Source organism: Pseudophryne corroboree, chromosome 12 (assembly GCF_028390025.1).
Source record: "Pseudophryne corroboree isolate aPseCor3 chromosome 12, aPseCor3.hap2, whole genome shotgun sequence".
Lineage (NCBI taxonomy): Eukaryota > Metazoa > Chordata > Amphibia > Anura > Myobatrachidae > Pseudophryne > Pseudophryne corroboree.
Window position 1 is genome coordinate 77,062,953 of NC_086455.1, and position 24,097 is coordinate 77,087,049.

At 45.8% G+C, this 24,097-nt stretch overlaps 1 protein-coding gene across 4 annotated transcripts in view; it reads right to left on the minus strand.

Annotated features, from left to right (window-relative positions):
- Window positions 1-24,097, minus strand: part of PAPLN (papilin, proteoglycan like sulfated glycoprotein) — a 275,678-nt gene that overhangs the window by 93,938 nt on the left and 157,643 nt on the right. For 3 of the 4 annotated variants that reach the window (XM_063947668.1, XM_063947670.1, XM_063947671.1), the window contains 7 exons: window positions 20,305-20,435; window positions 17,314-17,437; window positions 12,604-12,684; window positions 10,784-10,956; window positions 7,869-7,992; window positions 7,650-7,776; window positions 6,076-6,135 (listed from right to left, as the gene is read on the minus strand). In XM_063947668.1, coding sequence (XP_063803738.1) covers window positions 6,076-6,135; window positions 7,650-7,776; window positions 7,869-7,992; window positions 10,784-10,956; window positions 12,604-12,684; window positions 17,314-17,437; window positions 20,305-20,435 — 820 coding nt within the window. The remainder of the gene's footprint in view (window positions 1-6,075; window positions 6,136-7,649; window positions 7,777-7,868; window positions 7,993-10,783; window positions 10,957-12,603; window positions 12,685-17,313; window positions 17,438-20,304; window positions 20,436-24,097) is intronic. The other variant, XM_063947669.1, reaches the window with a different exon arrangement.

Here is a 24,097-nt window from a genome sequence, read left to right on the forward strand (position 1 = left end):
TAGTCTTTTCAGACGAGGCCATGCCCATTTAAATGAGGCCACACCCATTTAGATGAGGCCACGCCCCCTTGCCGGGTTGTCTATGGATCGGAGTGCTCAATCATCACACCAAGATACGGTAAGTGACTTATGGGCCCTACACATTTGGTGATCCGCCGCTGAGCTGCCCGACGGCAGATACGGAAGTTTCTTCACTCCCCCCGTCACCTGGCTCCATAGAAGTGCAGGCAAATATGGACGAGATTGTCCATATTGGCCTGCATGCACAGCCGACGGGGCACCAGCGATGAACGAGCGCGGGGCCGCGCATTGTTCATCTCTGTTGCCTCCACACTTCACGATATGAACAGTATCTCATTCATTAATGAACGAGATCGTTCATATCTGGCAGTCAGATCGCCCAGTGTGTAGGGCCTATTACTGTGATCACTGGGCCTGAATATGTCTGGAGTACTGTATTACATAGACTGCACTTTGTTTGGGGCAGACTATAGCTTGTTACAAGCTCGTTATTTGCCTCTGAGTTTCATACTAGGTGCAGCTCCTCCATCAGAGTATGGCCTCCCATGTGAATGATTATGCGTCTGAGTTGGCACTTACTACATTGGCACACCCATAACATGCCCATAATGCGATACATCTCTGTGTGTGTCTGCTTGCCGATATCCCTGTCACCGCCCAACATTTTCAAGACATTTCTGAGGCTGTGCATCTCAGTTGTAACTGTGACTCTCAGAGAACAGACGCATTAATTGCTCAACTGCTTACATCATCAACATTACATCTGCATCAGGTTCTTTACCAGCCTGATGTTATGAAATGTTGTGCTCCACTGATCCACATAATAAAATAGAGACCAAATGTATTAATGGAGTAAGTTTTTGTGGTGATATCTATTGAGAAAATGTATTTCTAACAACAAATTGATGTAGTACATCATAGTTACCCAGGGTCGGTGCAAGGTTTCTGGTCACCACAGGCATAGCTTTGGCCTATTGCCCCCCAGCACCCGATTTCAGAAAAATTGTCCTACTGGCGGGCACGTTAAAAATAAATAAAAATGTACAAAATACATTCCAACTGTTTGACGAACTGGTCACATTGTAGAGTTTGAGTTTGCAACAAATAGTATGAGTTCTGTTGTAAACTGAACAATATCTCTGGTGACGGGGGACAACAGGGACTGTATACTGTACACTATCTCAGGTGAAGGGGGACAACAGGGACTGTATACTGTACATTCTCTCTGGTGAAGGGTGACAACAGGGACTGTATACTGTACACTATCTCAGGTGAAGGGGGACAACAGGGACTGTATACTGTACATTATCTCTGGTGAAGGGGTACAACAGGGACTGTATAGTGTACACTATCTCAGGTGAAGGGGGACAACAGGGACTGTATACTGTACATTATCTCTGGTGAAGGGGTACAACAGGGACTGTATACTGTACACTATCTCAGGTGAAGGGGGACAACAGGGACTGTATACTGTACATTATCTCAGGTGAAGGGGGACAACAGGGACTGTATACTGTACATTCTCTCTGGTGAAGGGGTACAACATGGACTGTATACTGTACACTATCTCAGGTGAATGGGGACAACAGGGACTGTATACTGTACATTCTCTCTGGTGAAGGGTGACAACAGGGACTGCATATTGTACATTATTCTTGGTGATGGGGGACAACAGGGACTATACTGTACATTATCTCTGGTGATGGGGAACACCAGGGACTGTATACTGTACATTATCTCTGGTGAGAGGGGACAACAGGGACTGTATACTGTACATTCTCTCTGGCGATGGGGGACAACGGGGACTGTATACTGTACATTCTCTCTGGTGAAGGGTGACAACAGGGACTGCATATTGTACATTATTTTTGGGGATGGGGAACACCAGGGACTGTACACTGAACATTATCTCTGGTGATGGGGGACAACAGGGACTGTATATTGCACATTATCTCTGGTGATGGGGAACACCAGGGACTGTATACTGTACATTATCTCTGGTGAGAGGGGACAACAGGGACTGTATACTGTACATTCTCTCTGGTGATGGGGGGACACCAGGGGCTGCATACTGCACATTATCTCTGGTGAGAGAGGACAACAGGGACTGTATATTGTACATTATCTCTGGTGATGGGAGGCAGCAGGCACTGTATACTGTACATTCTCTCTGGTGATGGGGGGACACCAGGGGCTGCATACTGCACATTATCTCTGGTGAGAGAGGTCAACAGGGACTGTATATTGTACATTATCTCTGGTGATGGGAGGCAGCAGGCACTGTATACTGTACATTGTCTCTGGTGATGGGGACACCAGGGACTGTATACTGCACATTATCTCTGGTGATGGGGAACACCAGGAACTGTATACTGTACATTTTCTCTGGTGAGAGGGAACAACAGGCACTGTATACTGTACATTCTCTCTGGTGATGGGGACAACGGGGACTGTATACTGTACATTTTCTCTGGTGATGGGGGACACCAGGAACTGTATACTGCACATTATCTCTGGTGATGGGGAACACCAGGAACTGTATACTGTACATTTTCTCTGGTGAGAGGGAACAACAGGCACTGTATACTGTACATTCTCTCTGGTGATGGGGACAACGGGGACTGTATACTGTACATTATCTCTGGTGATGGGGGACACCAGGGACTGTATACTGCACATTATCTCTGGTGATGGGGAACAATAGCGACTGTATACTGTACATTCTCTCTGGTGATGGGGACAACGGGGACTGTATACTGTACATTATCTCTGGTGATGGGGGACACCAGGGACTGTATACTGCACATTATCTCTGGTGATGGGGAACAATAGCGACTGTATACTGTACATTATCTCTGGTGATGGGGGACACCAGGGACTGTATACTGTACATTATCTCTGGTGATGGGGAACACCAGGGACTATATACTGTACATTATCTCTGGTGACGGGGAACAATAGGGACTGTATACTGTACACTATCTCTGGTGATGGGGGACACCAGGGACTGTATACTGTACATTATCTCTGGTGATGGGGACAACGGGGACTGTATACTGTACATTATCTCTGGTGATGGGGGGACAACAGCGACTGTATACTGCACATTATCTCTGGTGATGGGGAACACCAGGGACTATATACTGTACATTATCTCTGGTGACGGGGAACAATAGGGACTGTATACTGTACATTATCTCTGGTGATGGGGAACACCAGGGACTATATACTGTACATTATCTCTGGTGACGGGGAACAATAGGGACTGTATACTGTACACTATCTCTGGTGAAGGGGGACAACAGGGACTGTATACTGTACATTATCTCTGGAGATGGAGGACAACAGGGACTGTATACTGCAAATTATCTATGGAAATGGGGAACACCAGGGACTGTATACTGTACATTATCTCTGGTGATGGGGGACACCAGGGACTGTATACTGCACATTATCTCTGGTGATGGGGAATACCAGGGACTGTATACTGTACATTGTCGGTGGTGATGGGAGGCAGGGACTGTATACTGTACATTATCTCTGGTGACGGGGGACACCAGGGACTGTATACTGCACATTATCTCTGGTGATGGGGAATACCAGGAACTGTATACTGTACATTATCTCTGGTGATGGGAGGCAGCAGGCACTGTATACTGTACATTGTCGGTGGTGATGGGAGGCAGGGACTGTATACTGTACATTATCTCTGGTGATGGGGGACAACAGGGACTGTATACTGTACATTATCTCTGGTGACGGGGGACAACAGGGACTGTATAATGTACATTATCTCTGGTGATGGGAGGCAGCAGGCACTGTATACTGTACATTGTCGGTGGTGATGGGAGGCAGGGACTGTATACTGTACATTATCTCTGGTGACGGGGAACAACAGGGACTGTATACTGTACATTATCTCTGGTGATGGGAGGCAGCAGGCACTGTATACTGTACATTGTCGGTGGTGATGGGAGGCAGGGACTGTATACTGTACATTATCTCTGGTGACGGGGGACAACAGGGACTGTATACTGTACATTATCTCTGGTGATGGGGCAGCAGGGACTTTACAATTGTTGAGGAAGTTCCCTAGCTCAAGGCCCCCAAATAACATACAAATAAGCTCTGTGCAGCAATATGTATACACAAAACTATAACTCTGCTGCTGCAAGTCCCAGGATTCGCTAATTGACTGATAGAGCATGAAGGGATTTATAGTTCTCCCAGAGCCAATGAGGGACCATTCTGTAATGGAGTCCTCTCTCATTGCGCAAACCCCCTGGAGTACCTGAGCACTACTGGTGGACATCTCCCTGGAAGAAGGGAGGTGGGGCACCCTTCCTGAGCTTGGAGTCTGGGGTATGCCTCCAGTGGCGCCAGATCTCCTCTTCCGCAAAAGCGGCAGCACAGGGCGGCTAGTATAGCTCTGACTTGAATGCAGCCCTGGGATCAATTTGTGCTGTCTGAGACTAGTTCAGCTCCTTATTTCGTCTGCGACTCACTTGCATGGAGGGACACTGCTGCCTGTCTGCAATGCTAAACCCATCCAGGCATGTTATACATCAATAGAAGTAAGAGCAGGGTAAAAGTACAAGGCAGAAGCTGTCTATATAATCCGCTTCTGCTGTCAGTACGAAGTAGCATAAGGACATCAATTCTTGTGCTGGCGACCTCAATAGCGCCCCCCTAGACAACTGCCTAAAGCTGTCTAATGATAAGCTTCGGCCCTGTACTTACCTACTTTCTTGGATTCTTCTCTAGGAAAAGTCCGGAGAGGAAACTTTACAGACAACTTTGGTGGACTGGGCCTGGCTGGCATGTCATTAGGTCCCACCACCGTAGCATCAAAAAATGCTGCGATTCATGGGTCTGAGTGGAAGAGGTGGGGACAGATGACGCGGATTTGCATCATTTAGTTCCACCCACTCAAAGCGCAGGCCCAATTCCCAGTGTTTTCTCCCACATCCTGCCTGCTACACTAGGAATCGGGTGGGATAAGGGAGATCCGGACATTCTTCCGGGGGTGCGGGGGACTACCCAAAAAGTCATGACTACAAGTATGCAGTACACTATAAACATCTTTCTTGAACCAGAGGAGGATTCCTGGCGGTCTCTGAATATGAGAATTTGGAAAAACTTTATTTGTTGCTGGTTCTTTAACATCTATTCGTTTTAGAATATAATTTTTTTCAACAGAAACCTGACAACTCTTTAATGGGGTAACCATTTAGCCACGAACCATTTTCGGACGATAAAAATTGACTGATATTGCGATTAAGGACCAATGGTCATTATCACGGTATCCTATTACAGACTGTTTTCATCGGCCAAAAACAGACCTGAAATCGCGCAACCACACACGGGATCGGGAAAAAGTTCCCATTCACGTGTTATCGTGACTCCGACAGCCCGCTTATCGCGGATTATGCTTCGGGCGCCGGAAGCATGACCCGCGATAAGTGCCGGCATATGGGGGAGAAGCGTGCCACATCGGGGCTAATAGGATAGTTCCTGGCGATACAATTACCCGCGATCATTGGCTGCAAGTAATTGGATACCCTCCTAAATGTAAAATACAAACAAAACCATGCAACTAAAATTTAGCTATATTTACAAAGAACCCGAAAGTATTTGTTGAAAGAACTTCTAATAAATTTGCTTTTCTACATTAAAACTGTAGGTAAGCATATATAAATAGAGAGGATGCAAAAATCTGATTCTCCCCAGCCCCCCAAAAATGTTGTTGTGAACCAAACATATCTTTTATATACATTTGTGAATATGTTATAATCTGTTTATATACAGAACCAGGATCCAGGGAGAAGAGAAATCGTATGTGTGTATATATGTATATATATATATATATATATATATATATATATATATATATTATACACACATATATCCCCATTTCTCTATAGCCATAGATGCTTAAGCAGTGTCCAACCACCCAGAAAGCTTAGATTTTAGTATTGTTCTTCAACAGACATTAAATAAGCCAGTTTGTTAATCCAAAGCAGAACCAAAAAATAACATAACTCTCCTATTTACCTGGTCATTTTTGTGTTCACTATACGACTCCACATGGTCGGCTGATGTACGTAAGACATCCTTTTGCACAGAATAAACATATATGAATAGACATGCAGATTTTGTATAATAGTTACAGCTATATGCACATCAAAAATGTGAGCTTGCAGCATAAGGATCAGCTCATGGCGGAAAGAAAGTAGGACACCAGACTGTACCCCAAATGAGAAAGAAAGACTCCAGGATAAGAAAGTTTAGATCATATTGCATAGGAGGAGGAAACAGATCAAAAATGTCACAATCCGGAAGAAAGAAAGATCACAGGATCCCCAGGAGAGTGATTACAATGGATCACCAAGGAAAAGGATCACATTGTGGGGACACTAGGAAAAGAAGGATCAGAATAGTCAGCACCCTGAGGGAATAAAGAAAATAATGGTTAGGATGAGGAGAAAAGTAACGCAATGATTAAGGTTGTGGGGGATAGTCAGCAAATCATGGATAGTGTGGAGAATTATAGGAACCAGTAGCTGTGGTTAGCACAGGCTGTAGAAACTGGTTGGTACCTCTCTCCCCACTTTATTTCTCTCCATGATTAGATCAATTTCCCCCTAGGGCAGATGTAGTAAGCCTTGGAGAGTAATACATTAGCTCCTAACTGTTGTTTTTTAAATACAACCTGTAACATGGCAGTTAGGAGCTGATTTGCTGGTACTTTATCTCCAAGGCTTAGTACATCTGCTCGGGATCCGGACTATTGGTCAATATACATACATACATTAGGTCAGCGGTCATTAGGTTGACCCCACATGGTCAACAGACACAAGGTCAACATGGACAAAAGGTCAACATATTAAAAGAAATATGAAAGGTCGATAGGTTCATATGGTCGACATGAAAATGGTTGACACACATACGGCTGACATTTGTTCTTTTTTTTTTTTACTTATTCCTTCCTTGATTATCCATGTCACAGATCATAACCTTTAGTAACCTTGTGGCAGGTGAAGTGGAGCAGAGCGAGACACCATGCCCGAAGTGTGGAAAGCGAAGCAAGCCCACGAAGGGACGCGTTTCAACATTTGGTGGTCCTAGATGCCAAAACTATCCACAGTAACCCCACAAATGCAAAAAAAAAAAAAACACGTCGACCATTTTTGTGTCAACCATTGCTATGCTGACCTTTGGACCGTATCGACCATTTGTACCTATAAACCTTTTCCAATGTCAACATTTTGTCCATGTCGACCATATGGGGTCGACCTAATGACTGAAGACCAAATGCATGTAGATCTTTTATACCACACTCCATCGGCTTTTCCGATGAGAGAAAGCTTCTTAGAGGAGTTAATAACTCTAGAAGTGCCAGGGATCCAAAGGCGGGCGGGATGATATTACTCAGCACCACAGGAGTCAAGGATCACAGTATTGAAAACCACCAATGAGAAAATAAATGAATTATCAGGATCAGGTTGAGACTGAAATATATGCGTACATATTCGATTGTATACTGACAAAACTGGTAGAGTAAGTAGTATAATAATAATTTGTAATATTATGGAAGAATAATAAATCAGCATAATGGCGCGTTTTACCGCTTTGTCTGTGGACATGGCTGAGTGCTGCACGTTCTGTTGTTCGGTGGAGCTGGTGTATCCCTGCACATAACATCTGGATATGCTTCATTATCTATGGTGCAGAACACCAAGCGGGACTGGTAGCCTGTCAGAGTGGTAAGTCAGGAGATGAAAGACATTAATGTTGTGTTATCACAGGTTTTCTGTAGAAACATACTGGTGAGTATTTGCTCTTACCTCCCCCACACTCTGCACTGCACTCACTCCAAGAGCCATAACTCCACTGATAGTCATCCATCTCCCCCTGGTTGGGCAGGTAGTATTCATATTGTATCCCTCGGTTGGTCTCTTGTCCTATCAGCTGAGTATCAAAGCAACAATTACAATGCTGCAGCTAAACATTTCCTTGTGTGCGGGCATTACAGCTTCAGAGGGAACAGAATGTATCTTACTGTATATAGGATCAGTAAATAATGTTTATTATTGGTTTTCTTTCCATATCACCATTGCAACTGTGATAGAGACAACTGTGTTGTGTGTAAATGCTAGTTTGTAGAGTAAATGTTCAAGCTACAATAACATGTTTTATATAACCGAGAATAAAAAAATCTGAAAATATATTTATGGAATCTGCATTTATAAATAGAGATGAGCGGTTCGGATTTTAAGAAATTCAAACCGCTCTGAACTTCCGGGATCCGAGGCATTCGAGCCGGGATTTGTATCTGCCCTGGCTGCCTTGGATCCCGACCCGAGGCGAAACCACAAGATCCCACTGTCGGATCCCGCAGTTTTGGCTTGGGCGCCAATTTTAAAAGTCCCATTAAGTCAATAGGCTGACCACTGATTGGCTGAGAGAGTCATCTGTCACGGCTCTCAGCCAATCAGCGTGTCCTCATTGATTTTACTGGGACTAGAAGGCGGCCTGCACCGCGATAATTACATCGCTGCCCACACTGCCGACACCCACGCACTGCAGACACCCTCACACTGAAGACACCGCCGGCACTCCAGCAATTCCGACACAACCAGCACCCCTTCTCTGCCGACTCAGCCGAAACCCCACACTGCTGACACCGCTGACACACTCAGGTACTTTGGACACCACCGGCACTCCCGAGTTACCGACACTGGTAGCACCCCTGCACTGAGGACACCACCAACACTCCTGCACTGCCAACACCACCAGCATAGGCATGCGCAGAACATTTTATTAGTGGGTGCACCGTCGGAGGGGTGTGTTTGGCACACCTACTGGGCGTGTCTAGCACCGCCTATTGGACGTGTCTAGCACCGTTTATTGGCACTCAAAGCAATATAAACATATGCCACCAACGGTGCAACGGTGCACCCCTAGCGGTGCCAGATACACACTTGCCCCCAGCGGTGCCAGATACACACTTGCCCCCATTTGTGCTCACCCTCCTCTGTTGCCAGTGCCGCCGATTTACGTCTCTGCCGCTGAATGGAGGGGAGCGCATCACGCGTCTTTCCTGTGCCTCACTTCACTGAGTCCCTGGCTGTCTTCGGTAGCCATTTGAAATATGGGGCTGGCCCGTGAGCCAATCAAGAGCTGGTCTGCGAGCTCTGATTGGCTGACAGCCGAGAGACATTGTAAATGACTGCCGGAGACTGGGACACACAGTGAGGGGCAGGAGAGATGTGTGCAACGCTCTCCTCCCTTCAAGTTCAGCGTCAGACTGAGGCGGGAATTGGCGGCAGCAGCAACAGGTGCCGGACATTAGGGGGTGCCTGTACGCACCAGGCACCCCCTGTGCGCACGCCTATGACCACCAGTACCCCAGCCATACTGACACCACCGTCAACCCCACACTGAGGACACAGCCGGCACCTCTGCAGTGAGGACACCCCTGGCACCCCCACACTGCCAACACAGCCAGCAGTGCCGACTCTGCCAGCAACTCTGCACTGAGGACACCACCGTCACTACTGACATTGCCAGCACCCCAGCAGTACCAACATCGCAGGCATTCATACACTGAGAACTCTGCCAGCACCTCTGCCTTGCCGATACTACCAGACTGAGGACACAACTGGCATCCCTTGTCACAGTAAGTGCACTATTGGTGTATCTGCCCTGCACTGTATACTGCATTGTATCCTACCCACACTGTATCCCGCACTGAATCCAACCCATACTGTATCACATACTGAATCCAACCAGCAATGCATCCAGCACTGTATCCAACCCACACTGTATCCTGCACTGAATCCCACCCACACTGTAACCCACCAGCAGTGTATCCAGCACTGTATTCGACCCAAACTATATTCCGCACTATATCCAGCACTGTATCCGACCCACACAGTATCCAACCCCCACTGTATCCAACCAGTAATATATCCCGCGCTGTATCCAACATGAACTGTTTCCAACCCACAAAGTATCCAACCAGCACTGTATTCAACCCACACTGTAGCCAACCCGCAGTGTATCCTGCACTGTATCCAACCCACACTATATCCAACCTGCACTGTTTCCACACCCCACTGTGTCCCACTGTATCCAACCAGTAATACATCCCGCACTTTATCTAGCGCGGACAGTATCCAACCAGAACTGTATTCAACCCACACTGTATCCGACCCAAACTGTATCCAACCCGCAGTGTATTCCACACTGTATCTGACCCGCAGTGTATCCTGCACTGTATCCAACCCACACTATATCCAACCTGCACTGTTTCCACACCCCACTGTGTCCCACTGTATCCAAGCAATAATACATCCCGCACTTTATCTAACTCGCACAGTATCCAACCAGAACTGTAACCGACCCACACTGTATCCAACCCACACTGTATACCGCAGTTTAGCCAGTCAGCCTTCGGCCAATATTGGCAAAAATAATATTGTGAGCGAAGAGGCTGTCAAAATTTAGTGGAAATTATTGGAAATGAATATTATTGAGGTTAATAATACTCTAGGAACAAAAAAAGCCCAAATTAAGTGATTTTAGCTTTTGTTTTATAATTCTTTGAAAAAATCTAAATCCAAAGCCAATCACGGTGGTTTGGCAAATCCAAATCCAAAGCCAGCCGACGAATCAGAACCAAATCCAGTAAAAATGGCCCAACAAACATCCCTATTTATAATATGTCTGATTCTGAATATAGAAGAAAATTACCTACCTCAATAACTAGAGGTTCAGTGGTTGGTCCTCTGGCTGTCAGGACTTCAGGTGCTAGATCCCCTTCAGAGCCTCGATAGTAATGAAGGATAGTGCTGGCCACATGCAGGGCTCGGCCATATTCAATGGTCCAATGTCCATTCAGGTAATATTCCCCACGCACATTCTTTATAGCTGCAAATATGGATGACATCAGAAACAAAACCGAGCAGATCTGATCATTTGTTTTAAAACTGAAGTGTTTAGATTGCTGTCAACTTCATTTAAAACCACAAAATACAACTTATAGTGTTTACTGTATGCTTTTAGGAGACTGTAAGAACACTCCTGGACATTACTATACTCAGAAAGGTATTATTAACTAAAAGATATACCACAGTAACTGGACTGATGTTCTCCTATTTAACCAAGTATAACCAGTATTCTGTCAAGTTTATCTTTTAGAGGAAAAGATAATACTTAGGAGGGTTGTGCTTCTCAGTTTTTAATAATTCTCGGACAGATCCGCAGCCAGAACTTGCGTGGTCCTAGGTCTAGATCCACATTTAATGCTCTTAAATATGGCAAATGAGTAGATTTATACGTAAGACATTGACAGGGGATGCAGTTATGTTACCGACGGAGGGTCCGGCAGTCGATATAACAATGCTGGGATCCCGAAGGACGCCGTATGCCCGGTGTTTAAATACTGATGCCGCTCAGGACACCAGCATCACAGTACCGACAGCCAGAATCCCGAACCTCCATCCACCGGGACGGGCTGGTGTCTGGCTGCATGGGAAGGGGAGGGGGGGGGGGGGGGGCACTTGAGGGGTGGAGGTTAGGTTTAGGCAGGAGAAGCGGGGTTAGGATGCAGGACTGGGAAGGTTAGGGTTGGGGACCGGGAAAGGAAGGTTAGGTTTAGGCACATAGAAGGAGAGATTAGGGTTAGGCACAAAGCGGGGAGGGTTAGTTTTAGGCAGCGGGGGAGGGAGGGTTAGGGTTAGGCACCACCAGGGAGGGTTAGCTTTAGGCACCCACAAGGGAGGGTATGGGGCAGGGGATGGTTAGGGTACTTTAGAGGGGGTTTTCTGTATTCTGGCCCATTGACCGTGATATCAATCACAGTAGTCATAACTGATATACAATGCTTTATCATTTTAGCTTATTGTCCTGTATCAGCACCACTTTGACACCAATAAAAGTTGCTGCAGCAGTTTGTGATGGAAATGAGAGAATAAGGGGTTTATGTACTAAGCCTTGGAGGGAGATAAAGTGGAAGTACCAGCCGATCAGCTCCTAACTGCCATGTTACAGGCTGTGTTTGAAATTACAGTTAGGAGCTGATTGATTGGTACTATATCTGTAGAGCCATAATTACTGATTTTCTGGCTGTTCCCTCTGGGAGGGCAGCCAGGTCAGTGCAAGAGGGCACATGGCATTATCAAAGGTGTGCAGAGTGGGGGCATGAAGGCTTGATAATGTCATCGCGCCTCTGCTCTACAATGCCCAGACTACCTGAATTGCCCCAACGGCCCCATCCCCATGGACTGACAACTTTCATGCTTAGGTGCAGGGGGGGAGTGGCCAGTGGCTGCTGAGGGGGGGGGGGGGGGACCGGGAGGAGGCGGTGTAGGCAGGATCAGGAGATTTGTCCTCTTTCCTGGCGAGGGGGGGGGGGCGAGAGGAGGAGTAGGCAAGTACGCATAGAGCCCATAGTTCACTAAACTCTACTACGATAATGTTAAACAACTTCTTGCCTCACATATGAATATATGCATTTTGGGACATAGTATTCCTATAACGTTACAGTTTCCCTTTTGCACACTGCTCTCAATTTACCTAAGAAATTCCTTGTAGGTGCAACTTCCTTAATTTGGATATTGGTAGCCCCTTTTGGAATGGTGAAGAGTTGACTGTAGCCTGAGAGATGAATGACACAAACAGCAATGGCGGATTACAACATTAGTTCATGACACAGAAATCCATGAAACAAAAGAAAAACACAGACTGAGATATAAAGGATAAATACTGATGGAATGTGTCAAAAAACAGCAGCATGCTCTTTACGTATGATAATTCACCACAATGCTTGTTACAATATACAATATAAATGGTTAGACAGCAAACAACCTAAGTGCACTCTGTGCGGGTAATGTAATGGGTTCCAAGATTACGGAACCAGAGAGATTTCAGTGAGTTTGCCACTAAATTTAAAGCAGCAATCAGCAATAAGGCAAAATCAGCCTTTTACTGTAGCTGATTTATGCTTTCAATTTAGCAGCAAACTCAACAAAATCTCGCTGGTTCCATAATCTCGGAACCCATTACATTGCCCCTATGTGTGATATGGTAAACTCTGATACACTAGACCAGAGGTTCTCAAACTTGGTCCTCGTGGGCCCACACAGTGCATGTTTTGCAGGTAACCCAGCAGGTGCACAGGTGTATTAATTACTCACTGACACATTTTAAAAGGTCCACAGGTGGAGCTAATTATTTCACTTGTGATTCTGTGAGGAGACCTGCAAAACATGCACTGTGTGGGCCCACGAGGACCAAGTTTGAGAACCTCTGCACTAGACATTAAGCTTACAGTGTAATACCATAGAAGTACATCAATGAGCACCGCCACACTACTTTATGCATACTTGCCTACCTGACCCTCTCCATGAGGGAGAAAATACTCTGTTCCTGGACTTTCCTGGTAATGTATGATTGCCATCACCTGTGGTGAAACACCTTTCTTATTAATTAACTAGCTCACCACAGGTGATGGCAATCATACATTACCAGGAAAGTCCAGGAACAGAGTATTTTCTCCCTCATGGAGAGGGTCAGGTAGGCAAGTATGACTTTATGACTTATTGGCCCTACACACTGGGCAGTTAGTAATTTTATCAACCAACAATATTATCGATGGTCGATTTTTCTGCCAACGATTTTTGCCTACACACTGGACGATATTGATTGCCAATTTGGATGATATGACAGTACATACATCTATATCGACCAAATTGAATGCATGTATAAAACGAGGATAGATCAATGATGAACAATCGCGGGGCTGCGACTCGTTCATCGTTGATGCATATACACTGACCGATATGAACGATTTATTGTTTATTTTTTAACGATATCATTCGTATCTATCATTATCGGCAAGTATGTAGGGCCCATTACAGTGCGGCTGCGCAAATTACTGCTAATTATTGTAACACAAGATTTTCCTGAACACTTCTGTGGAATCCTAGGAACAATATGCAATGTCAGTGCAGGAGAAATGGTTAGAATGCTGGACAACTCTCAGTCATAGCTGCCAATTGAATACCCCCGAAGGTCCATTATATGAACTACAACACATTTCATTTCAGCAATGCAACGTGCGATAGTATAGACAGACAGATAGATAAAGATAGATATGAGGTAGGTAGGTAGATAGTGTCCGCTGCCTACACATATGGTCCGCTCACACTATCTGGGACAAGAGCAGCCTATTTAAATCAGCTCTGGCAGTGAACTTATTGCCAGTACTACCTTATCCCTGGCAGTGTACCTGCACATCTGTTCCAGTTCCTGTGTGTGCATTGTCTCCTGCTATCTTGCTATCTGCTCCAGGCTATGCGCCAGAGGCTGCAAGCTTCATTGTCAGCTCCAGGGTGTGCGCCCACACATCTCAAACTCCACCATTAGCTCAAGGCTCTGCACCACATACAGCAAACGCCACCGTCAGTCACAGGCTGTGAGCCAAACACAGCAAGCTGTGCGCCACACACTGCACACAAGCTCCACCTTCAGCTCCAGGCTGTGCATCATACACAGCAATCTCCACCACCAGCACCAAGCTGTGCGCCATACACAGCAAGCTCTACCATCGGCTCCAGGCAGAAAGCTTCATCATCTGCTCCAAGTGTGCAACATACACAGCAAGTTCCACCATCAGCCCCAGGCTGTGTGACATACACAGCAAACTCCCCCATCAGCTCTAGGCTGTGTGCAGACGCAGCCAACTCCACTGTCAGCTCCAGGCTGTGCACCAGAAACAGCAAGCTCCAACATGAACTCAAGGCTGTGTGCCATACACAGCCAGCTCCACCATCAGCCCCAAGCTGTGCATCATACACATAAAGCTCTGCCATCAGCTCCAGGCTGAAAGCTTCATCATCTGCTCCAAGTGTGCGACATACACAGCAAGCTCCACCATCCGCCCCAGGCTGTGTGACATACACAGCAAACTCCCCCATCAGCTCCAAGCAGTCTGTATTAGGGATGTTAGGGACCCACCTGATGATGTCACCTGGCCATAGTAGGTGGGCCCACATTTTTTGGCCAAAAAAGAATCTCAATGTCACTCCATGTTAAATTATACAGTTTATTATATTTGTTCTGATTACCAGTGTTCTTAGGGCTTAGAGTGTGCAGCACCTGCATGTTCTTTTTTCACTGTTGCACTACAAGTCTCAGCCTGCTTGGACTAGCACCATAATTAGTATGGGTCCTTGCATTTGCTGTCTACATATTAGAAGGGGCACTATGATAGGTAAGCAGAGCCAGATTAACAATGGGGCGGATGGAGCTCCAGCTCCAGGCCTCCACATAAAAATAGGCCCATTATCATGGCATCATGATGATCACTAGCCACCAGCTGGCCATATCGTTGGTTATAAACAATAAGCAATTTTTTTATATTTTTACATATCTAGAAAGACATTGGAGCTGATAGTGTAGGGGATGTACACGCCCACATGCCTCTGGCCACAGCCACACAGAACTGATCACACCTCCCCCGTTTCTCACAATAGACCCTTGAATATTTTTAGCTCCAGGCCCATGTGGCCCTTAATCCGGCCCTGTAGGTAAGACCTGGATTTATATAATATGTCAGAATTAGGGATGTTAGGGTCCCACCTGATGATCTGGCGGTGGTAGGTGGGCCCATATTTTTTGGCCAAACATTCTGCTAAGAACCTCATTTGTACTCCATGTTAAATTGTAGAGTTTATTATAATTGTTCTGATTAACAGTGGTCTTAGTATTTAGAGTGTACAACATACACAGCAATCTCCACCATCAGCTCTTTGCTTGTTCTTTGCAATTACAATAAAAAGTTTTTGTTTACTATAAAATTAGTTGTTGTTTTGTTTTGCTTGACAGGCCTCTGACATGGAACGTTCTGCAATTTTCTCATTGTAACTATGCACACTAATGCTTAGGGAGGTCTGGTGGGATATAATGGAGTATTTGGGGTGGGATGTTATGCCGCCCGAGTTTGGCCGATGTGCAGGATGCCGGACGAAATTGGACTTTTTTCTTTTAAAGGGGTAATCACTTACGAAGCAAAACCATGCCTTGTGATTGCCCCTTTAAAAAAACCTTCCCACATGCCGAACTCAGGCAGCATTACATCCCGCCCATGGTCTCAGATATAATTTGTGTCTGTCTTGATAATCCCCTAGTATCATGGGATAGTCTCTTTAACAGTAGTGGGAAGTAGTTTCTGCCCCTCATACACACACATCCCCTAGGGACATAACACTGGGAAACCACAAATAACACACAGTATGACACACACTATAATGTGATAAGGGAGCTGTGACAATTCCCCTCATTCACCCACATCCTCTCAGGGACATAACACCGGGATGCCACAGGTAACACACAGTACCACACACACTATGGGGGCAGGGCCAGTTCGAGCCCTCTCTGCGCCCCGGGCAGGAAATGGGGACGTGGCTTAATAAGGGGGCGTGGTCAGTTACGCCCCCTGTACAGTAGTAGCGCCGCTTAAATGCTGAGCGGTGCGTGATGACGTCATCGCGCACCGCACAGCAAAAGGTCCTCTCCACGAAGGGAAACTAGACGCGTAGCGTCTAGTTCCCTTCACAGGGGGACACAGCCAGGGGACACAGTGGGCAGCTGGAGGGCACAGCAGTAGCGGATCTTGCCATGGTGCGGCGCCCTCCGGATGGCGCCAGCACCCTCCGGAAGGCGGCGCCCCGGGCAAAAGTCCTGCTTGCCCGTGGCAAGAGCCGCTATTGTATGGGGGGTATTCAATTACCCAAGAACAGGCGATTTTTTCCCAATGTTTCTTTGATGTCTTTTCACCCGGAAAAAAACATCCGGTTCACTTGAAAACACACAGGTTCAGTGAAACCATTGATCGCGGGTAATCGAATATCCCCCTATAATGTGATAGGGGCTGTGACATTTTCCCTCATACACACACCTTGTTGTAGTATATTCTACCTGAAGGTTTCAGGAAAGTTCCACAGTGGAAATAATTCATAATTGCTACAACTGCATATCTCCTTATCAGAAACATGGGTGTTGGTGTGTCAGTTTCAACGCAAACGCCCTATAACTAGGACACTTGTAATATTACAATTTTTCTGTGATATTGTCACCTGACTTCTAATACACACCGTTATACGGTTATACACAACTAGGGAAGACAAAATGTTTAAATATGTATAATAATAAAAAGACAAAAATCTCAATGAACAAGTAACTCATAACGTCAAGCTCTGATTAATGTTACACATAGACTCCTACCTTTGGATATTGTAGCTGAATCGTACGACCCTTTTACCTGATAGCAGGAATTACCATCCCCTCCACACACCAAACACCGGTCTTCCCTTTTAGATGAATCCAGTACGTTATCACAACCAACGGTCTATCTCATCAGAAGGCCCAATCCATACATTGTTATGAAAAAATGGACAAAGAAAATAAATTGCTGTTAGCGGGAGTTATAAAATGAAAAAAGCACATAAAAGTATGAGAGAAACTGTTAAATTGAGAACTGAAAACTAAAAAATAATCTCATCACAGTCACATTCATAGTCACTAAAGATCAGCACTGGCTCCAGAGGTGAGGCTGCAGCGCAATCCAAAATTAAAACAGTGGAGCCACACCAACTGTCACCCCAAACACGGGAAAACATCTCTGGCTGGGACGCACTGGCAGTTGGTGTGGCACCCCTATGTGAATTTTAAACTGCCCTGCAGCCCAACATCAGCAACTGCCGCTACTGCTAAAGATAATTTACGGATTGCAAAATATGCAGGCCTGCCATATATTTCTGTTTGTGGAAATGCTCTTAATTGTCTTTGTGGCCCGCTTCCCTCCACACACATGCTGCATTGGCAGGAGCTTGTTGTTTACTAGGTAATGTGATAAGTGATAACATAAAAGTAGCAGGAAAAAACACGCAGCAGTGGAGCTCAGAGGTACCGCTATGTCTCAGACACAAAGCCCAAGACTTAATTCTGGCCTGAAATTCTAAGAGATTAGTTCCCCCATCACAGACGTAGAGACAACAGTGTTAAAAGTCGATGAGTGCCCTGGCAGGTAGCTGCCCATGAACAGAGATGTGGACTCATAATAGTTCATGGGCAACTTCTCCACACTTTTCAGTGCTTCATGAGTAGACCCCATTATCTCTCCCCACACAAATACAGGTATAACTGTCAGGGCCTATTGCTATGGATCTAGGTGGCTCATGAGCTGCTCAACCTGGATAGCATCTGTAATGTCACTTCCTGCTGGGTGATAGTTGGAAGAGGTTTAAATATAACCTTCAGCAATAGATGGCTCTCTGGATGGATTCCATGACTTGACTGTTGGACATCATCCATGCTTTCCATTTACTGTTATACCTCCCAGTGGTAAACTAGGAACTAGTGGCTGCTATAATGCAGCGAAGCTTCTGACCATGTGGATCCCAATGATCTCTTTATGACTGTACTGTTTATTGTGAAAATATAAATTGCTGATGGAGCTAATTCTTTATCAGGCACTGGATACGTGTGCAATCGATCTCTCCTTTTATTGGAATTAATGACAATTAAGCACTTACTGTAAACCTCGATATTATATAGCAACTATTTATATATGTAAAATGGCAACCAATCAGCTGCTACGTATCATTTTATAGAATGCACTTTATAAATGTTACCTCAACACTGATTGGTTGCCATGGGCAACTTCTCCCCTGGCTCACTTCCCCACTCTTTTCACTGTTTCATGAATAGATCCCATTGTTACTGAGAACACATACTGTAGAATACAGGTGGTAGTCAATCAAATCCATCAAAGGAAAGAGAGGGTGTTGCAGCCTAGGCAGGCAACGTATACAGCTACTACTGCTGATTAACGTAAACTCAGAACAGATCCCTGCTTGCATCTCTCTTAGGGGTCTATTTACTAAGCCTTGGCGGAGATAGTAACATAGTAATTGAGGTTGAAAAGAGGCAAAATGCCCATCGCATTCAACCTGTTTATTGAATTAAGTTGTGTTGATTTTAATGTACCTGCAGAAGAATGTTTTTCGACTAGTTAAAAACTACAATCACGTTACACCCGGATTAACAACTTCAAAATGTGAAATGTTCTAGCCTTGGATATCCTTTTCAATCTGAAATTCATCCAATCCCCTTTTACATGCATTTATAGTGTCCACCATTACCACCTTCCCCAGCAAGGAATTCCAAATCCTTATTGCCCTAACAGTGAAGACCCCTTTCCTCCGTTGCGTGCAGCATTTTCTCTCATCCAGCCTCAGCGAGTGCCCACGTGTCCTAAATGGTATCCGGACTCCAGGTCGACAACAAAAAGGTTGACACACCTTAGGACGACACCAATTGGCGACACACCTTAGGTCGACAAACAAAATGTCGACATGGACAAAAGGTCGACAGGAACAAGGTTGACATGGAAAAAGGTCAACATGAGTTTTTCACAATTTTTTTCTGTTTTGGAACCTTTTCATACTTAACGATCCACGTGGACTACGATTGGAACGGTAATCTGTGCCGAGCGAAGCAGAGCGGAGAGAAGGCACCATGCCCGAAGCATGGCGACACTAATTGGGGTTCCCCGTCACTCTACGAAGAAAACGACACCAAAAAAACATAACTCATGTCGATCTTGTTCCTGTCGACCTGTTGTCCATGTCGACCAATTGGCGTCGACCTAAGGCGTGTTGACCTTTTTGTTGTCGACCTGGAGTCCCAGACCCGTCCTAAACTGAGTTCTTTTAATAAATATTTCCTCTGATAACTCTTTGTAGTGCCCCTTTACATATCTGAAGACATTAATAATGTCTCCTCTTAGACGCCTCTTAGTTGCTGGAAATAAAGTACCAGCGTATCGGCTCCTAACTGTCATTTCAAACACAGCCTGTAGCATAGCAGTTGGGAGCCGATTGGCTGGTACTTTATCTTCATCCAAGGTTTAGTAAATAGACCCCTTAATCCCAACTGTCCTTAATTTGGTGGGGCATTCTCTCCTTGAGACACCTTTTTCCTCCAGATTGTTGCTCTTTTAAATCTGACCAAGAATGTGCAAAAGATATATGGATAAACTCGTCCAAAGTTTTATAACAGCTTCAACCAAGTTCTTTCTTTTCAGTGTTTGTACATATGTGCAGTGGTCCAGGTCATCTGTGTTGGGGATGACCATGGAAAGTGCTAGAAAGAGTCTATATAGCTGTTTACTGCAAGGACACTTCTTATTTGATAGAACATTGTGTATCCTACCTTGCAGACCCCCTCTACGCAGATGTCTCTTCTGCCTGGCTCGCAGGGTGTCCCGTCTAGCACAGCCATCTTGTGTCTGTAGTAAAAGTTCTCTCCTTTGGGTATGCAATTTAACTCGCACTTATTGGATGCTTGGAAGGGAGAAAAACATTTTTTCCATGTCATATTACCAGTAAATAATGTTATACCACGCAGCAAATTCCTTCTAGTTTTCTACAAGAACTCTAAACTACAGATACCTGAAAGAATATTTCATGTTGTTTATTACATGTGAATTATTTTATTTTAATAAGGCTAGATATATTACAACTACTACTACTAACACCTTACAATATAGTGGATTATGTGTATAATGTTACAGGATACCACAGGAAAGGATGCTGCCTTACCACATTTTCAGATGGATGTAATGGCTTGCAAGATGGCTGGATTTCCAAAACTCCAGCCAAACTCATCTGTTTTTTTAAAGCAGCAAATGTTTACAAGGCAAAACCTGGTTGCTTTAAAAAAAAAACATACGAGTTTGGCCGAAGTCTCAGAGCTCTGGCCGTCTCGCAAACCATTACATCTGGCCCCTTTGTCTTCTTCAAGTTGTGGCTGATGTGTAAAAAGTGAGGTGGCATCATAATGAAACCCCAATAACATCTAACGCCAAGTAAAGAAGAGGCATTTACTAAGCTACAAAAATGTAGATGTACAGCCGCATTTGACCTTCATACACAAGAGGACACCCCTTCCACATTTGGGAATTTCCCCCATGCAAATGTCTCTCACAATTATTTGTAATGTTGTGGTCTTTGATGGTGTGGTCTAAACAAATAACCCATCACTCCACAGTCATGTCTAATATTACTTTCAGACCATAAACTTAACTCACTACAACGTTCCCATTTTACTATTAAAATACTTTTTGCTGATGTCTAAACAAAGTCATAAAAGTAAGCAGACGCAGGACTGTTGGTGCAAGGCCGAATTGCCAGCAACGTCGCTGTCCCAATGGCACCTGTCCCGGATTACTTGTGGGGTGGATGGAAGGTCACACTGCTGCCCAGTACAGCCTTAGGACTCACCTGGTGCCCAGCATCCTGACATGATGTGGGTGCTGGCATAGGGCATGGATGTGCCCTGTTAAGCCGCTGAGAAGACATAGGGGTATATTCAATTACAGTCTAAACTGCTGTCTTGTCGGAAAGATGGTAGTTTTCGACTTTTTTAGGTCAGAAGGGGTTCTGACCTATTCAATATACCCCATTTTTTTCCGACAAGTTGGGAATTTCGACTTGTTGGAAAGCTTCCGGATCAGCAGAATAGCCGACGATCCGTGCACTTCTGCCGGAAACAGGGTCAAATTCGACAGCTTTTGGCACCATTTCCGACAATCTCAATCCGATTTAAAAAAAAGTTGGATTGAGGAGATGAGACGGGGGAGTGGGGCGGCGTAATAGGGGAAGCAGGGCACTGGTACCTCTATAGCAGGGCGTCCCCCTGGCCAGGCTCCTCTCTCCCGCAGCACTCCCTGGCCGGCACTGGGCATCCTCTTGTCAGGCTCCTATCTCCCGCAGCGCTCCCAGGTCGGCACTGGGTGTCCCACCTGCCAGGCTCCTCTCTCCCGCAGCGTTCCCCGGCCAGCACTGGGCGTCCCCCTGGCCAGGCTCCTCTCTCCTACAGCGCTCCCCGGCTGGCACTGGGCGTCCCCCTGGCCAGGCTCCTCTCTCCTACAGCGCTCCCCGGCTGGCACTGGGCATCCCCGGCCAGCACTGGGCATCCCCCCTGCCAGGCTCCTCTCTCCTACGGCACTCCCCGGCCGGCACTGGGTGTCCCCCCCTGCCAGGCTCCTCTCTCCCGCAGCGCTCCCCAGCCGGCACTGGGCGTCCCACCTGCCAGGCTCCTCTCTCCTACGGCACTCCCCAGCCGGCACTGGGCGTCCTCCCTGCCAGGATCCTCTCTCCCGCAGCGCTCCCCAGCCGGCACTGGGCGTCTCCCCTGCCAGGCTCCTCTCTACCACATCGCTCCCTGGCCGGCACTGACAGCAGCAGCAGGACGAGATATCGGGAAAGGCCAAATCCAACAGTCGGATTTGGCTCAAATCCGACAGTCGGATTTGGCCGTACAGTGAATAGGTACTGTCGGATCCATTCCGACAAATGCATGTCGGCATGGATCAGACTTAAATTGAATATACCCCAGAAGGGCTATCTTTATTTCATGAGTGACATTTGGGCATTGTAATGTTCTAACTGCAATGGCATTTGCAAGGCAATAAATGTGATTCCCAGTTACGGAACATTTGGGCACAATACAAGACGGATTACTGTGCCAAATCTGCACTCAGTGAGGGACAATGTGAGCCGTCCAGCTCCTTCCATCAAAGAGACATTATGTACCCCACGGTCACTGGCTTCTGGATGCACAAACCTATGCAATACAGGATGCAGAAAGCACACAAGAGCTGATCTGTATTAGATTACAATGATTGCGCTCTGGGTGTTTTGCTTTTAAGATCTGTATATTTCTTTCCGCTAACTGTATCTCAGGGACATTTTTAGTCAGGTCTGAGGTACATTTAGAGAAATAATAGGATTTTAGTACTTACCAGGTAAATCCTTTTCTTTGAATCCATAGGGGGCACTGGAGTACTCTTGGGATATGGACGGCTTCCACAGGAAGTAGGCACTGAATAAATTAATTTTGAAACTACACCTCCCCTCCATATCCCTGAGTACCTCAGTGTTTTTTACTGAGCCGAACAGGAGCGATAGAGAGGTTGACAGTGTAGAATTACATATAACATAACGGACAACAATAAAGTTGACACAACATTACTGACAACTAAACAGTTTACACCAAAACTGATTAGAACTTGTTAATCTGAACCAGTCGGTGAAAATGTGTTACCATAAGATCTACTGAACCTACCCCAAACCAGGTAAACTGCTCTGGGTGGGCGTCCAGTGCCCCCTATGGATTCAAAGAAAAGGATTTACCTGGTAAGTACCAAAATCCTATTTTCTTTTTCATCCACTAGGGGTCACTGGAGTACTCTTGGGACGTACCAAAGTTTCCCCCCGTGGGCGGGAGAGCTGTTTGGCACCTGTAACACTAGGCGGCCAAAGCTAGATGCTGATGCCGCCAACGTATCAAACTTGTAGAGGCGCACAAACATGTGGACCGAAGACCATGTGGCCGCCCGGCAAAGCTGTGTCGTAGAAGCTCCATGACTCGCTGCCCATGATGTTCCCACAGCCCGTGTGGAATGAGCTGTTACTGATGTAGGCGGCTGTAACCTAGCATGAAGGTAAGCCTGACGTATGGTCAGTTTAATCCAACTGGATAAGGTCTGCCTAGAAGCTGGCCAACTCATCTTGGCAGCATCAGAGAGAGAAAACAACGTATCCGTCTTACGAACGGTCGACGTTCGGGATACATAAATGCGTAATGCGCGTACCACATCCAACCTACCAGAGTCTCCTGTAACACAGGAACTACTATTGGTTGATTGATGTGAAAAGATGACACCACCTTTGGTAGAAAAGCGGAATTCGTCCGGAGTTCCGCTCTGTCATCATGAAACACTAAATACGGTGGCTTGCACGACAAAGCACCCAAATCTGAAACACGCCTTGCTGACGCTAAGGCTAAGAGAAAATTTGTTTTCCCAATTGAGAAATTTAATATCCACTTGTTGTAAGGGTTCATAATAAAAAGACTAAGAAATCTAAAAACCAGATTCAAGTCTTATGGCGCAGTAGGTGGAGTGAATGGAGGCTGAACTCTGAGGACACCCTGCATAAAG